General features: G+C 45.5%; 1 protein-coding gene across 2 annotated transcripts; it reads right to left on the bottom strand.

Annotated features, from left to right (window-relative positions):
• Window positions 1-1,858: 1,858 nt before the first annotated feature.
• ywhaba (tyrosine 3-monooxygenase/tryptophan 5-monooxygenase activation protein, beta polypeptide a) lies at window positions 1,859-17,243 on the bottom strand. Of its 2 annotated transcripts, none has more exons than XM_076024660.1 (7): window positions 17,095-17,243; window positions 10,134-10,294; window positions 9,031-9,171; window positions 7,906-8,029; window positions 6,330-6,493; window positions 5,478-5,573; window positions 1,859-3,735 (listed from the first exon to the last, which is right to left on the bottom strand). In XM_076024660.1, the coding sequence occupies exons 2-7, from the start codon at window positions 10,284-10,286 to the stop codon at window positions 3,679-3,681; spliced, it is 735 nt and encodes a 244-aa protein (XP_075880775.1). In that variant the 5' UTR covers window positions 10,287-10,294; window positions 17,095-17,243; the 3' UTR covers window positions 1,859-3,678. The 2 variants fall into 2 exon arrangements, with proteins under 2 accessions (XP_075880775.1, XP_075880776.1); XM_076024661.1 differs by having other exon boundaries at window positions 10,134-10,297; window positions 17,095-17,240.
• Window positions 17,244-17,520: the final 277 nt, after the last annotated feature.

Here is a 17,520-nt window from a genome sequence, read left to right as displayed (position 1 = left end):
GGCCCAGAGCTCTGTATATTTGTATCCTGAATTTATTTATCGACTAAAGACATATTTAAATTGGCATTCTTCTCCTGAGACTCTTCATTCAACGAACACGCGGATCAGCAGCACGACACAAGGAAATTCTCTGATCCAACTGCTCCTCTGCTGTGGACCATAAAGCTTACAGTTAGTAAGATCTTTCGCTCCAATTTAAGGGATTGTCACTGTGCAGGTGGAGCTTCTATCACTTTGTCCTCTCCACCTGAACTACCTATTATTTGCATGATACTGCCGCAGTCCGTTTGTCCCCAGCAGGCGATGACCACGACGCCGGGAGCCAGAGAGTGCAGTCTTGGTAGTCAAGGTGCCATCGCTTCAACTTTGCCACCAAGATTGGGACCTAGGACTTGATTTAGCGGTGGGTCATGGGCTACTATGGACTCTTGCCCTCCTGTACACAGACAAACACATTCTACATGGAGAGCATACACAAACATATTTCGACATGGACAGCAGCTGTCCTACCCCACCACTTAACATTTACGCCTATTAAAATTTTAGAATGGTTTGGATGTATACAACACAACATTAATTATATACATAATTGAATTATTTATTCTTATATATCCACATCAAGATTTTCAGAGCTTTGCTATTATCACTGCAACTCACTCTGGCTTGTCTGCCACTCTGGCTACTCCTATCTCCATCTCTACATTTTTTGTATTTCCTTCTCACCCCAACAGGTCATAGGCAGATGACGGCCCTCTGGAGTCTGGATCTACTCTACGTTTCTTCCCACAGGGGAGTTTTTCCTGGCCACTGTCGCACTTTGCTTGCTCTGGGGGCCCAGTTGTTTTTTTTCTCTGATTGTACAAAGTGCTTTGAGAAATCTTTGAATGTGATTTAGTGCTGGAGAAATAAAAGTTACATAAATTACAGTGTATATTCATAGTACAATAAAACTAATTTGCTTTTCCTACCCTTAGAACGGTTCTTATTTCTTAGAATTGTCATAACCCAGCTCTGAGGTTGTGACAATAATAGGAGGGACACTATAGATTGCGATAAATCAAAATATATTTTATTATAACAAAGTAGATAACTAAAGAAAATAAAACATATGGAGTGTTTACGTCAGTATCATCAGTAGTGTGAATGTGGGGGTGTGAATAACAGGATGTAGGATGTTGTCAGGTGTAAAAAGAACAAAGAAATGGAAAATAGGCATGACACCTATAGCTGAGTTGAGAGTGGAGAGTGACCAGGTGTGAGAGAAAGAGAGAGAGACATACGCAATCAGCCTTTTATCCTGAACTGGACACCAACACAGGTGTCCCAATCAGAAGCTGCCACGCCCACATTCCTCTGCAACCTTGAGAGGGAGAAAACAGCTGAGAACCACATCATGTTTATAGGTTTCGGCAGGGCCGTCACAGAATATCCACAGAGCAATAAGGGTCTTTGCTCCCAGCTAGCTGCCATCTTGCACCACCATAGTTCTAAGGAAGCTTGGTGTGGACAATCCAGCTGCCTGACTGTGCGTTTGATATTTAGGGTAGACACTGGCGTCTTTAAATAAACCAACAAAGAAGAAGGTGGACAAGGTATCCAGGTTTGGCTGCGCAGGCCACCATAGCTCACTGGCAAGCTTGGGAGAGTGAAAGACGCTGCAATTTAAAATGTAACCCCCTGATGTCACCATTTCTTCTTCAACTATTACACACTGGACTTTAAGAGCCAAAACAAAACAATCAGAAAAACAACAACAAACTAACCAAAAACAAACAAACAAAAAAAACAACAACAGGAAACTACAAGGCTGAGCGACCGAGAACACAGTGGCCTATAATAATGAACAGAGGAGTTCTGGTTCGGAACTGATAAAACCTTTATTTCGTTTTAAATTTGTCTTTTACATTTTTGTCTTGTAACATGGGGGGTGGGGGGGTAAAACTAGAATTGGATTTTTTTCATTTCTTTTTTTTTTTTTAAAGACACAAATCTAGTAATTACGTAAATAACCAGGATGGGGGCAAGGAGAGGGAGGGGCTGGTGGAGTGGTGCTTTTTTTGGGTCTTTAGTTTTGTTTGTTTTTTTCAAATCTTTTTGTAAATCAACTTTTGTTGACATCCTCAAACTAAAGTCTAAAAGATTTCACAACCACATACTCGCAAAGCAATAAAACTGCCACAGAAGCAAAAAAAAATAATAATCCAAAAAAAGAAAAGGAAAAAAATTTTTTTTTTTTTCTCTTTTTATTCGAAGACATAATTTTTTATTGTTTTTGTTTTTACCTCGGAAATGTCAGTGCATGAAAACATTTACTCCTCGGCAATAGATGGGGCAGGAGGAGTGAGTCAGGGGAGAAAAAAAAAATCAAAAGAAAAACATGGACGTGTTCTTTTTCTTCCTACAGCTGCGGTGGAATGTGGCTCAAAACAAGATTATTGTGACACTGAATGAACAAATTGGTTATTCAGAAAACCAAGCCAGGATGCTGCTGCAGCTGCAGCTGCAGCTTCAACTGTTGGGGGTTTGTCTTAACTGTAAACTGGGTGTGAGCGGTAGGGGGAAAAGGGGTATTGGGGCAGAGGAACAGGGGTCTTCCATGGAATACACAGATTTTTTTTTTTCTTTTCCTAACCAGGTTCCCAACTTTTTGACAGCGTGCAGGTGTGAACAGACGATGACAACAAACCGTTGATGCAAAAAAAGGAAAAGAAAAAAAGATTTACAGTTCAACTCAAGAAACATTTTACAATTTTACACTTTTCCAAAAACAACAACAAAAAGAGGAACAGAACGGGGAGGGGGGGGGGTACAGTTTGTTATGCAGAGGGACTTAAACTGAGAGAGAAAAGCAACAGCGTGTGTGGGGTTGTGGGGGGAGAGGTGTAGGGAGTGAGGGTTCAGCGCGCTACAGACGTCATCATGGAATGTTTTCTTAAAAAAATTGGGGGTCCGAGCGGAACAAACGTCATATGAATTCTGATTGGTCAGTGTCACAATACAGCCTTGTCAGGGGGAGGGGGGGGTCGTGGGGGTGATGATGGTGGGGTCCATTGTATAAACCTCATAAGGAGGAGGTGGGATGTCCTGGCGCAGCGCCAACAAGAACTGAACATCACAGTGTTGGTTGAAAATAAATGGACGTTTAATAATAACTTTAGTTTCTGAGTTTTTCCTCAATTAAAGTGGATCAAAAGCAGCAGCAGCAGCCACTTCTGCTAAGAAAAGGGGGGGGGGACACTATATGAATGGATCAAATAACTAGAGAGGAGAAGGAGGAGAGAAAGGAGGAGGCCCAGCAAGAATGGAAAATGAAAAAAACATTTAATTTATGGCAGATATAAAGCCTCCCCTCCTGCGTGCTATAAGACTGGAACAGGCAAGGGGGCGCCAACGCACTAGCCTGCCTCAGAGTGCTGTGATGAAGGTGGGAAGAGGCGGGGGAGGATCTGGACCATGGTTCTCCAAGAGGCTCGACTTCTATTCATGCTGCTTATACAGAAGGGCGGCAGGGGTCGGATGGGGAGAGATGACGGGAGGGGAGATGAACGGGCTGCTTTCATGTGTGCCAAGAGGAGAGGAAGAAGAGGAGGAAAAAGAAAGAGGAGGAGCAATACGAGGAGGAGCAGGAAGAAGAGGAAGAGGAGCGGGGGGGAGGGGGGGTCAACAGTGAAGTGTGCTCTAGTTCTCGCCGTCGCCGGTTTCACCCTCGTCTCCCTGATTTTCTGATGTCCACAGCTGCAGAGAGACAAGCAGAAAAGAGGAACCATCATCATCATCGTCGTCGTCACCTTCATCGTCATCATCACAAACATCATTACCTCCACCATCACCAAGCAAGGACGATTTCAGACGCCGTTGCAACTGTGTTGCAACAGCCCGCGGAAGACCAGTTTGTGATAAACTGGTCTTCCGCAGGCTGTTGCAACACAAAATTTGGCAAGCAGGTCAGGACTGTTGAAAACATTGTTTTAAAGCAACAATGACAACTCTAGGTGCTCTATAGCGCCACCTACAGGCAAAAAACAATACCTGCACTAAAAAAATTCTCACAGCCAGTATGAATGTCTAAACATCGTGGAACCAAAACTCAGGCGTGGTCTACCTACATTTCATTCTCTCAGGCAAAGCCTCTATCTCCAACAGAAAAGGCACAAATTGAACTTGTTTGCAGGTATGTGCAAAAAAAAAAAAAATCAACAATTTCTTCAACGGTCTCTGCACTAAGACCGTCATAGCGCCCTCTAGGAATGTCACCCAGTCATAAGACAAGAACACACCCGTCCGTGTTGCTGGCCCCTACATCTCATACGCTCTCATTTTTTTCCCACGACAGTCTGGAAGTGAGCTATTTGCACTTTTTTGAGCACTCAATGTCAGAAAGAACAATGACAGAAGTGGGACTACTCGGCCTTTCCTCGCCGCTCATGAAAACAGTGTGGTTCTGACTAGGGGTGCAGCGGTTAACTATTAACCGCGGTTTTAAACGTTAAGGTTAATGTAACCGAGACGTTGAGCAAAACCGGTTATTTCCGCTCACAAAAGTGTGTCAGTTTAAACTCCCGTGCGGCGCAAAATGAAGCTGGGACGTTCCCTTTGTCTCTTTCTCGCTTTGTTTCCACACGGCCCATTTAGCGGGCGTACCACAACACACACACGTTTCTTGTAGTGGTGGGAGCTCAGCTAGCTAAACATGGTGGCTACGTTAGAACAGAGCTAATGGCAGACGTTGCAGAGCAGGCAGATAGACCGAACGAAAACGACCTCTTTCCACCAAAAAAAACAAACAAAACGTCTGAGGTCGGCAGTGTGGTAGCATTTTGGCTACAAGAAGGACGTTAATGTTTTGCTGTTCTAAAGGGAAATCCCACCATACAGTCAGTATGTAAAATTAAATCCACTCAACGAAAAAGGTGGCTTAAATTATGTGGTCAAAAAACTTTATGGAATCTATTTTGACTTGGAAGTCACGTTTTTGTATGAATTCATTTGATTTTGGAATAAAAGCGAAAAGAAAGGAACAACGCGAGGAGGCTTTCTGTTTGACGTGCGTTCAAACACCCACAGACTTTCCCTGTCCGAACACACTGTTTACAACGGTAGGCAGGGCCTGCCATGTGAATTTTTTTTTTTTTTTTGCACTTTAACCCTAGAAGGGGAAAATAAAAAATAGAATAAAGTTTTAAGTTGTTGCCCTACACAGACTGATCCAATGTGCTGGAGTTGTTGCCATCACATTTCACTGTAGCTGTACTTACTACTTACTAATAAAACTTGAAAATCACCATCACCATCATCAACATCTTCTTTATCATCATCATGATCATCTTCACTGTCACCATCAGCACCATCATCACCCTCTTGATCATCACTGTCTCCTGCCTCAGCTGAGCTGCAGTCCCACTCTCCTCCACCGGCAGGAGATGAGTTCACCAGAGAACTACCACTGAAGAAGAAGGAGGAGGCAGTGGAAGACTTACGGTCAGGTTGTCCCTTAGTAGCTGCATGATCAGCGTGCTGTCTTTGTACGAGTCTTCGTTCAGGGTGTCCAGCTCGGCGATAGCTTCGTCGAAGGCCTGCAGTTGGCGACAGGGAGCCACACACATACACTGGTGAACGAACTGAACCCCCTCTGTTCCCCAGCTAGCCGGCTAGCAGAAGGGCTCCACACTGCCCCTAAATTGGTGGAATTTTCAATCCTTTGAGCTTTGTGAGTAAATTTGCATTGACTCGTGCAACCAACAAATTTGTCTTATTTTTTTATTATTATTTTTATATATTAAATATATCCTGTTGGGGGTTTTGTCAGTACCACGTGCTTCCCGTGTCGCACAACAGGGGGCAGAGTGTATCACTGTCTGCTGTACTGCTTTTAATTCAGAAAAACAGACTATGTATATGTGTGTGTGTGTGTGTATACTGTTGTAGTTTTGTTTACTGTTTACACTATTTTTTAGAAGATTTGTTTTGCAACCAGCACCACCAAAACATATTCCTTCTATGTGTAAAAACGACCTTGGCAATAAAGTTTTTCCTGATTCTGATTTCACGTTGTCAGAGCCAGAAAAATCCATGACTGATAATTACCAGTTCTTCGTCTGTGAGTCGTTAATCGAGACGGATATCTGCCCGTACCAATATATATTTTTTAAATTATTTGAAAAATTTCGTTGCTGACAAACATTTCGGGAATTCCAAACCATTCCCCAAAGTTCACTTTCTGTATTTATGGTCAAAATATTGATCCGTGATCCAGTGAAAATAAGAAGAAAACCAGAATATTTACTCTTAAAGTGCTCCTAGATGTTAGAGCTAGAGGAGGGCCCACCCACCTGCTTGGCCAGGGCGCAGGCCTGGTCCGGAGAGTTGAGGATCTCGTAGTAGAAGACAGAGAAGTTGAGGGCCAGGCCCAGCCTGATGGGGTGTGTGGGCTGCATGTCCTTCTTGCTGATGTCGAAGGCATCCTGGTAGGCCCTCTGGGAGCTGTCCACCGTGTCTGCAGTACAACCAGACAGTGAGTCTGTCAGTGAATCACTCAGTCAGTGAATCCAGGTAGGCCAGCTGGGAGTTCTCCATGGTCAGTGCACCACAACCAGACAGTGAATCAGTGAGTCAGTAAATCAGTCAGTGAAATCCTGGTAGGCCTGCAGGGAGTTCTCCACCGTGACTGCACCACAATCACAGCCACAGTGAACCCGTCAGTTAGTCAGTCCTCTGATGCCTCCTCCATGATGGTTGTGTCTTCTAACTCAATGGTTCTGACTGGGGGAGTCTCAGGACTATCATCACTTTTTTCCTCATGATGAAGTTGCAACGCAAATTTATACCACAAAAATGAATGCACTAAACTCCAACTTTCCATCATGTCTCGTCAATAAATGACAAATATACATATATATATATATATACACATATACATAAACATACATATATACAGATATATACATATACATATATATATACATATATACATATATACATACATAGGCAGCGCCTTGCATGGCAGCAGCCACCCATTGGTGTGTGAATGTGTGCGTGAATGGGTGAATGAGAGGCCTTTGTAAAGCGCTTTGGTACCGTGCTGGAAAAGCGCTATATATGCATATATATATATATTCTAAACTCCAGCATCACAGTTTCAGTATTTCAATTTGTTGCATTTTCTGAAATAAATAAATAAATAAATAAATAAAAAACCTCAATGAGGGCTAAGTGGAGAATGACAGAAACTGGCCAAGTCAGGTGACAGAAAGTAGGCTAGTCATCTCGTTAGCCTGGGCTAATCTGCTTGCTAGACAAGGCCAGTCTGGCAGGTTGGTGGTTTAGGTCCTGTCTATACCAACTAGGACTGAACGATTATGGAAAAAAAAAAAACGAAACATTTTTTTTCTTTTCTTTTTCTTTTAAAGGGAGACTGCCTCTGAAACCGCGACCCAATGGAAACAGCTTTTCGACCCACCGGTCGAGAAACACTGCTCTAAAGGTTTACTTCAGAAGCTCCATAGTGTGGACAATACTTTATTAACGTCAATTAAACAGTAATCAGTGCGTATCCTGACTAACTGGACATGAATAAAGCCCTTCTCTCTCACTTACACAAACACAAATCTCTCTGTGATGTCACAAAGGGCAGGGGTAACTACCACCACTGGCTGAGCTCCAGGACTCAAAGCTGTTCCCAACAAGCGTCCCTGACAGGTGTGCGTGCGTCTGACGAAGTTAAAGGTCACTGTGTGTGTGACGAGGTCAAAGTTGAGGTGTGTGTGACGAGGTCAAAGTTCAGGTGTGTGTGTGTGAGAAGGTCAAAGGTCAGGTGAGTGTGAGAAGGTCAAAAGTCAGGTGTTTGTGTGTGAGTGTGTGACAAGGTCAGAGGTGTAGGTGTGTGTGTGTGTGTCTACTGGTCTTCACCCTTCTTGGAATCCCCGGAGGCCACCTCAGACAGGTATCTGAAGTAGTCTCCCTTCATCTTGAGGTAGAAGACCTTGCTCTCGGCCTGCGAGGCATTGGGGATCAGGAATTTATCCAGGAGGCTCTGCAGCAAACACAGCAACAACACGCTGTTAGACAGAAATGCATATGAATAATTTAAGCACAGTAAATCCTCTGCTGTCACTCGTCGTGGGCTCTGTGCTGGTGCTACAGTAACACTGGCCGTCTTTGCTTTGCAGTGCGTCTCAGCACACAAAACCATGTTGTGGAGAACAGTCCACTAGTTGTTTGCCACAGTGTGTGCTTTGTGTGTGTGCTTTATGCACAGGGGGTGTGATGCGTCAGCGCAGTAGTACTAGGGGGGCTTGCTACTCTCTGCTTTCAGCTGCTGTTGCCGAGTAGCCCCCTTATCAAGGGGTGAAAAGTGGAGCTAAAGCCCCAATTCCACTGGCCAGAAATCGTGGTGATGTCCCGCAACTAATAGGCATTTGGTGGCGGTGGAAACTGCTCACCAAGCCGCACGACAAAACGGGTCGAAAACCCGGCAAGAAGCGACCTGGGTGATAATCGGCTCCGATCAGTGTGATGGAATCGAGAAACCCCGGGACAACACCACCTTTTTTACCTGCCGCACGGGGTGACGTTGAGCGTAACGTGCGCTGAATCATAATATCGCGCCAGTCGCGGCGTATATCAAGCACCGATGCAAAGGTTTTCCATCACGTTCCATCAGCGCTGGATAATTGTTCATTGTCCTCTGGCTGTTTCGCCCGCTGCTCGCGCACAAAATGGACCAAATGCCGAAACAATCGCTGCACGGCGGGAAGCGGCCGCGGAGGTGCGCGCCGCTTCAAGTCTGGCGGCAACGACGTCATCGTTCCACTACGGCCAAAAGTGACCAACAACCAAGAACACTGGCCACCGCCGGACTCTTGAATTCTGTAGAACTTCATCATGCGATCTCAGCGCCATGACGTCAGCAGACACGCAGCGGAATGAATGTCAGAGCTCAGCAGAGGGAGGGAACGAAAACCTTTGTCTGCAGCGCCAGCGAGACCATGTGACCCTGAGGCCTCCCCCAACACCCCGACCAGGTCTTCTCACCAGCACGTCCTCGCAGATTTCTTTGAGCTCCTCCTCGATCTTGACGCGGTATTCACGAGCCATTTGCTGCTTCTTCTCATTGCCCTCTGTCTTTTGCTCGATGCTGGAGATCACACGCCACGAAGAGCGGCGAGCACCCACCTGGGGGGGGGGGGGGTATAGGGGGACGGGAGGAGAGATATAAAAGGGATGATTAAAACCACAGGCCTGCAGCAAGGAGAGCTGAGCCACAATCACATCCAAATGATCAGATGTATACTGACACCTAATGGCACACTGTGGTATCACATACTTACAGTTCTTTTGTGAAAAACTGATATGAAGGAACCAACAGGCAAGTCTTTGAAAAAAATGTGAACACACGACAATAACACTGCAGACGAGGCTTTGAAAACCATTTTCACACCCAAGACGGAGAGCGTTTAGTTTGTACCATGGTGAAATGTGAACAAAAATAATTTCTTCGAAAACAAGCAATGCGTTCCACAACAACATATTTGGAGGTACTAAATTCAGGTTGAACGTTTTAATTTCTATAGATACATATACATACATACACATATATACACATATATGTATATATATATATATATATATATATATATATATATATATATATATATATATATATATATATATATATATATATATATATATATATATATATATATATATATATATATATATATATATATATATATATATATATATATACACACATGTATAAATACACATACACACATATATATATACACACATATATATATGAGTAATAGCCATGCACGCTTAACCATTCGGCCAAAGGGATATCCCCTTGGATAGCCCAAGTAGCCAGGGTGCATGATCAATTGGAGGCATAGTGACAGGACCGCCACTGTCACATCTCTCCACCTCTTTTCACAAGCACGTCCTCGTGCTCCGCACAGGCTGCCACACAAATGAGGAATCCACGGACGCACCCATAGTGCTACATGGAGCCTGCCGACAACGCCAGGGTGTGGCAAGGCACACACACACACACACACACACACACACACACACACACACACACACACACACACACACACACACACACACACACACAGTTGGCGGGCCAGACCTACCACATTCTTGTAGGCCACAGACAGCAAGTTGCGCTCCTCGTTGCTCAGCTCCAGGCCCTGCTCCGTCACAGACTTCATGGCTGCCGCCATGTCGTCGTAGCGCTCCGCCTGCTCCCCCAGCTTGGCCTTCTGCACCAGGTCGTTCTTGTCCATGTCTTAAGCTGCTGCGCCACAACAGGAGGACAGGAGAAAGCCAGGGGGGCACAGAGAGAGAGAGAGGGAGAGAAAGAGACAAGACTCAGTGTTTTGGAACTCGCAAACCCATTGACCAGCTGGAACAGGCAGGAAGACACAGAGAGAGGGAGGAAGAGAAGAGGAGCAGTCAGCTGGCCGGAGGGAGGAAGAGGAGGAGAAATCTGAGAAGCAGCCGCAACAGCAACAGAGTGAGGATGGAGGAGGAGAGGACGACCTTCTGCCTGGCAACTCTGCCTTTTAGGAAGTAAATAAAAAAGGTCCTGGTGACACTGCGCTACAATTCACTGTCTCAGAGCTGATTTCTGCTCGGACGCCCCCTGCAGGTCTGAGGAGCCACTGTCATCCATCCTCCATCACATCCCTGTCTTAGGCTGCTGCGGTGACTACCGTTACTGCTGCTGTTGTTGTTGCTGCCGCTGCTGTCACTGCTGCTCCCACTGGGAACTAGTCACTATGAACTGACCAATTATCGGTGCCGATATTTGGCATTTCGACGCATCTGCCTTTTTTTTTTTAATCCGACGGCCAATAAGAAAAACATTTAAAGCTGTCTGGTTACACACCGACCCACCACATGGCTAACAGCCAATTAGCAGCCAAGGCTGTGCAACAGCGGAGAGTGAACTGGCAACAGTAAAAGACACGGCAGAGAAGAAAGAGAGTGCTGAAGACGTCATGGGACTCCATCATGAAGCTCGGGGATGAACACTTGCTCCTGCTGTTAGCGGACTGTTTTTTATAGCTGTAGTTGAACCACTCGTTTGTGATGTAGCAGTAATGTAGCCGCTGTTGCACATTGTTGGAATATAACATTGATATAAGATCGACTGCAGACTGACTAGATGCTATAGTGAATTGAGTTGAACATATGTAAGCATGTGGCCCCACATTTCATTTTATTTATTTTTTTTAACCCCGATTGCTACGGGATGAACTTTAACGGTCCAGTGTAAAATAAAGTAGTAACATTTTTAAAGAAGTCCAGCATTTAAGATTGAGGCCTGTCTGACGCTGCATTTCATATTAAGACCATTGTCAGGTGGGCTTCTAATTGCAACACCCTTTCGAAGGATAGGAAAAGCAAATGGCTTTTATTGTACTGCGACTCTACACTTGTATTAATGTATTTATGGGAGTATGTTAAGATTTTGCCAATATAAAATGATAAATCAGGCCAAATTTTGCAGACTGAACCTTTAAATTGAAATTGCACACCAATATTTTCCCCCTTTAATGCAAATGAATTGGAATTGGCCTGGAAAAAAATACACAGCAGTCTATCCGTTCTAGTCACTGTCCTCATTCAGAGGACGCACACACACACACGCACGCACAAATACAATGTGTTAGGAGACCCACACCTGCCTCCACCTTCACTCTCACATCCACCAACCACGGCGAGAGAAAACCGACCGACTCGAGTCCTCGGTTAGTGATTCGCCCGATCACCACACACCAACCCTCACGGTCGACTCCCTGCTTACTTGACCTTTTGACCTGCCTGGGGAAGGGACGGTGGGGGAGTGAGAACAGGGCTTCCCTACAAATGGAAGAAGACGTGACAATTAAGGACAAAATTTGCGGCCCCGGCCAGACGTCACTAAGTGATTGAGCTGCTTCGATTGACTCCAACATGCAAACGAGTCATTCACAGTGACAGCGACCCCCGCGTCGTTTCGTGTCTGAAGCACCTTCTTGTCGTGAGGTATCAAAGAGCCGTTGCTCCAGAGCTGGGAGGCAGAGGTTGACGTGAGAAAAGAAGATGCTTTATAATCAGGCATCTACATAGCAAAAGTCAAAGACTCGATGAATTGAATGTCTTTCATAGACAATATTCCTTTTCAATTACTTTTTAACCCGTAACAGCATTTTTTTTTTATTTGTATTTATTTTTTTTATTTATGACGTTTCTCTTCGGACGTCTCATGTAAAGAGAGTTGTACTTGCACCAGCAGCCAGTATTTAGAAAAGTGGAGAGTCTTCAAGGAAAGCATTCCAACGATCCATAAGGAAACAGAAACCATCAGGTAAAAATTAAGAATGCCTCACATTATCTGGAATTTAATTTCAAAGAAGTTTTGAGTAATTGTAAAGTCATCAGTGTATAATGTTTTTTTCCCTAATGGTTTTGCCTTTGTCCACCCATTTGTGTGCTCAGACTGAACAGACTAATAAGATATGTTGTAGTACAATAGAGTGTCAACACAAGCTGCTCCACTGATAAAGAGGAATGACGTGGACGGACTACATTTTCTCACACACACACACACACACACACACACACACACACACACACACACACACACACACACACACACACACACACACACACACACACACACACACACACACACACACACACAGTGTTAGGAGACCCACACCTGCCTCCACCTTCACTCTCACATCCACCAACCACGGCGAGAGAAAACCGACCGACTCGAGTCCTCGGTTAGTGATTCGCCCGATCACCACACACCAACCCTCACGGTCGGCTCCCTGCTTACTTGACCTTTTGACCTGCCTGGGGAAGGGACGGTGGGGAGTGAGAACAGGGCTTCCCTACAAATGGAAGAAGACGTGACAATTAAGGACAAAATCATCGTGTCTCACTCTCTTGCTGTGTCTCAATTCAGGTTCTGCACCCTTCAAACCGAGTGTCCTCCGTCTGAAGAAAGCGTTCTTCGAGGACCGAGCCTAGAAGGACGGACCAAACCCAGCATCTCCGTAACCACACGGGACGGTCTAGCCTTTGGCATATTTCCTTGTTGCGTCACCGCCGTTCCCTCCTGCTGGCCAACCCCGGAAGTGACGTTTTGAACCATTGGTTCGCCATCTAACGATGTTGTTCGATATTCAAATAAATAAAAACCCGATATTAAAACTGCATATTTTATGTGAAATTTCAATACTTAAATTTATATGAAGTGTCTTTACCAGTACATGCCGCTAATTTCAGCTGACTTCCCAAGATCTCACGATGCTTTGCAGCAGCACGCAAAGCATCATGGGATACATAAGTGCGCAAAGGATAGTAGCGGTGTATCCTTGGAATCGGCTAAAACAAGGGCACATTCCGAGTACGCATTTTGAGCGTCCTAAGCACCCTTGGGGATTGGGACAAGCCTTCGTGCAGTGCTATGACGCAACTTCCTTTCAAAATGCGTACTTCAAGGATGCAGACTCTGAATTGAGACACAGCATCTCCCTCTTGAATCATTTGAGGCTGTCGCTTATGCTGCCGCACTTCCTGCTGCTACTGCAGGATTTGCTCGCTTGCTATTTCGGCAGCTTAATGAAGTCTTAACCTTGCATTCGCCCCCTGGTGGTTGGATGACTGAAAGTGCTTGATTTGACATGTTATATATATAACCCTAACCCTATATAGGGTCGTTAACGGCAGTAATGTGCTGCATTACCGCAAAACTCTTATCACGCGACAAAACAATTCTCGCCGTTAATCTATTCTCAAAGTTGGGTTAAGTTAGGTGTCACTCTGACATATGTCTATATATGTCTAGACATACATACATATGTATATATATATCTATATATGTGTATATATATATATATATATATATATATATATATATATATATATATATATATATATATATATCTATATATACACACACACATCTATATATGTATATATATAGATATATATGTATATATATATACACATCTATCTATATATGTATATATATATATATATATATATACATATGTATGTCTTACGTGTCACCCAACGCAGAGTGTTGGACGCACACACGCACGAATTCGTGAGCCGTGTGGTGCATGGCCGTAGCCAGCTATGAGGTCAACGAGGTCCGGACCTCGCTAAAAATTTCAGAGGGAGAAAAAAAAAAAAAAAAAAAGACGTCCAAACTGCATTGTAAAACATCCGGGAGCTTTTATTTTGAAACGACATACAGGACGTTATCTGGTATTGGCGAAACGCGCATTTTTTTTTTTAGAAGAACAACAACCACTACGACAAGCCGACATACAAGGTGAGTACGTTTCTAATACTGCCTTTCCATGGATGGTTTCTGCTCGGCTCTACTCAGCCCACATTTGCGACCTGGTATTGTTTTACGGGAACATAGCCCCAATTGGCTCTGATGACACACGGGAATCCCTGTGACGTCAGTTAAGCTACCCGCTTACTCCAGCTGCTGCCTCCTTTGGAGTTGCTCGTTTTATGAACTTTCATGGCGCTGCTCGGATCTCCGATTGTAGCTGTAAACACACATTCACGTTACCGTAACCAGCGAGTGGATCAGCAGCTTTCACAGGAAATGTGACCAGCGAGAGAGCGGCAACACTCGGAGGCTATTCTGCTACTCTGTTCACTCCGCGTGTGGGTGCTGCTTATGATGCGACTCTCTGATCAGTGTCAGCAATGCAAGGTGCTACTACATCACATTTTATTACCAGTACCAAGCAGCCCTTTGCTTAAGTTTAGGGTAAAAGTTAATTTCCTCTAATAGTGATGTTGTAAGATTTAGCTGTGACATAATGGGTGAAAGCTATAATGGCTAATCATGGATAGTGTGAAGGCTTCATTAAGGCTTATTATGTCCCAAATGGTAATGTAACGTTATGCAAGATGCTGTATTACAACCCAATAAAGTTGCAAGAGCTTTGTAGAGCTTTTTCATTTTTTTTGTTTGTCTATTCATTAGTTGTTGCGTGACTCCTGCTGGCCTATAATAAGATAATAATCATATGCAATAATTTCACACCCTTCATTACAAATTATCTTGGAATATTATAATGTAGGCTAATGTGATCAACAAGGTCTAATTGACCCTCTTGCTTGGCCCCTAAAGAAAAAAGCAAGTCAAGCAGTTAAAGACAAGAGAAAGAAAATGTCAAAAAGGAAAAATAGTCAGCAGAATACATTAGATTTATTTTTTAAGAAAAACAAAACAAAACTAAGCCAATTGACAATGAGGACAGAGAGGATGAGTATGGACAGAAGAAAGATGACAGACAGGAGGAGTATGGTCAAAAGGAGGAGGAGGACAGAACTGAACAGAGTGGAGAATGGAGAGGACAGAAGAGAGGGCTGCGAGATCAGAATGGAGAACAGAGAGAAGGGATGGGGCAGAGCCGAGAAGAATCAGCACATAGAGAAGAGCAGTGTGGAGAGTTGGCTTTGTATCATTTTGGTATACATTTAGCTAAAACTGGTAAGATGTCTCAGCAGTTTTCCTGCTATTGGAGGAAACCAAACAAATCACCTCACATTATGTAGCAGACGTGGTCCACACCAATGTGAAATATACATTTCATGCCAAATAATGTAAAAAAAAATAAAAAATAAAAATAAAAATCAGTAGCTCGGAACATGCCCCAGTAAAAGTTTGGCTACGGGCCTGGTGTGATGCGTCGGAGACGGGTCCTTAACATCTCGGCGGATATTAGCATCCTCACGTTAGCAATAAGCATGGGGAGAGCGAACATTAGCGAGGGGGAAAGGGGGACGGAAAACATGACTTGCGCTAATCTGCCCATTTCGGCTCACTTTAGCTTTTTTGAAGACGAAAACAATTAGAAGAAAAGAAGGGGAAAAAAAGTGGAATTGGGACTGAAATTGTGGAGGCGCTGCACCGCCGACGCAAACACTGTCTCTCTCTCTCTCCTTTCACTGGTTTCTGCGCATCGACCAAAATGAAATATAAAATAAAATATATAGAGATGTATACAGCGCGACACGACAAAAATACATACACGTATACACACACATATATATATCACTTCGTTTCATTACGAGCTCGAAACGAGCTCAATAAAAAAAAAAAAGCGCTCGCAAGCGGTGAATGCCGCTGCTCGGCCTGCTAACAGCTACGCCCTCCTTGTCGCATTCCCCTGCGGAATTTTAAAATGGAGAAATAGATTAGCGCCGCCCGCTAGCCGACTGCCTTAAAAACCCGCTAGCTTAGCTGCTAGCGAGACCTGACCCAGATCGATCCGAGACCGCGGGCGAGGCGAGCAGGCCCGCGTCTACAGCGGTGTGAAGGAGGGAAAAAAAGGTTTCATTGTTTAAAGAAAATAAAATAATAATAAAAAAAAAAACCGGCTTGAGGCTGATATAACTTCCTTTCCCCGATCCTCTTTCATCGGCTAGACGCCATCAAAACCCGGTCGTGTTGGACAAGATTTAAACGGGGAAGGTCCAGCAAGGCTCCGCTAGCACCCAGACCGTTTCGCCGAGCGCCATGACACTCGGAGGGAGCCACAGCTAGACTGCAGTTCGGGTGGATAACAGCAGCGGCACCAGTGGAGTAGCCGGAGCCTGAGCCGGCCCGGTCCCAGTGCACCAGGGTGCGGGTGAGCCTGGGACGAGTCGTCGCTGCAGGACATGGCGGCTGCTAACCGAGCTGTCAAAATGGCCAGCCTCGGCTGCCGCCTCCTCCCCCTCCCTTCCGTCCGCCGCGGACTGCGCATCCAGGCTGACCCCCTTCCCGAGCCCGAGGCTGTGACACACGAACCCTCGGCGGCGCGATGGACCACCGTCGCAGAGGACACCCCGTAGCCCCGCGGCAAGCAGGCAGGCGGGCCGTCCTGCGGAGTTATTTGTCGCCTCTCGGCCGCCGAGTTTCGGCCTAAATCCTCCCACCCAGCCCCGAACCACAATGGGCCACCTTCGGCCGCAGAACGGGGCCACCGCTGCGGCTGTCGCCCCCCGCCCCGCCCCGCCAGAGACCACCGCCGCCCCGCACTCGAGGCCACATTGCAGCGATATTGAGGCTGAACTCACATTGACACCGTGCCGGGAATTCCGATTTCTTTTCAGCCGTGGACGATGCGAGTGAATCCAGCCGTCCTCCGCTCGCTGCTCAGGGTATTCAGGGCAGTACCACTTCCGCCTGCTTTGACACTTCCGCTTCCTCTAAACCCCACCCCTCCCCCCGCCAGTATCCATGGCGACACCGCCAGGGGGTTTCCTGAGCATTTTGCGAGGGGCTTTGACGTCAGCGGGCGCCATGGCAACCGCTCGCGGTCGTGGGAGGGAGGTGGGTGTGGGAGAGGATGACGTGCGCCGGTCGCCGTGGCAACTGCCTCCGCGCGGTTGTGTTCGCCTTCGCCGTGTCAGCTGACTTTCCAGGGCCGCCTACGCACGTGCGCGGCGCAGCCGCGTGCTCGTCCTCGGCGCACACGAGCACGTGTTCTCGTCTGGAATTTG

The sequence above is a fragment of the Nelusetta ayraudi genome, unplaced genomic scaffold, assembly GCF_046127955.1.
Source record: "Nelusetta ayraudi isolate G7.1 ecotype Tasmania unplaced genomic scaffold, CSIRO-AGI_Nayr_v1 ptg000017l, whole genome shotgun sequence".
Taxonomy (NCBI): domain Eukaryota; kingdom Metazoa; phylum Chordata; class Actinopteri; order Tetraodontiformes; family Monacanthidae; genus Nelusetta; species Nelusetta ayraudi.
The sequence above is the reverse complement of the archived record's forward strand: the minus strand, read 5'-3'. Positions and strand labels throughout refer to the sequence as shown.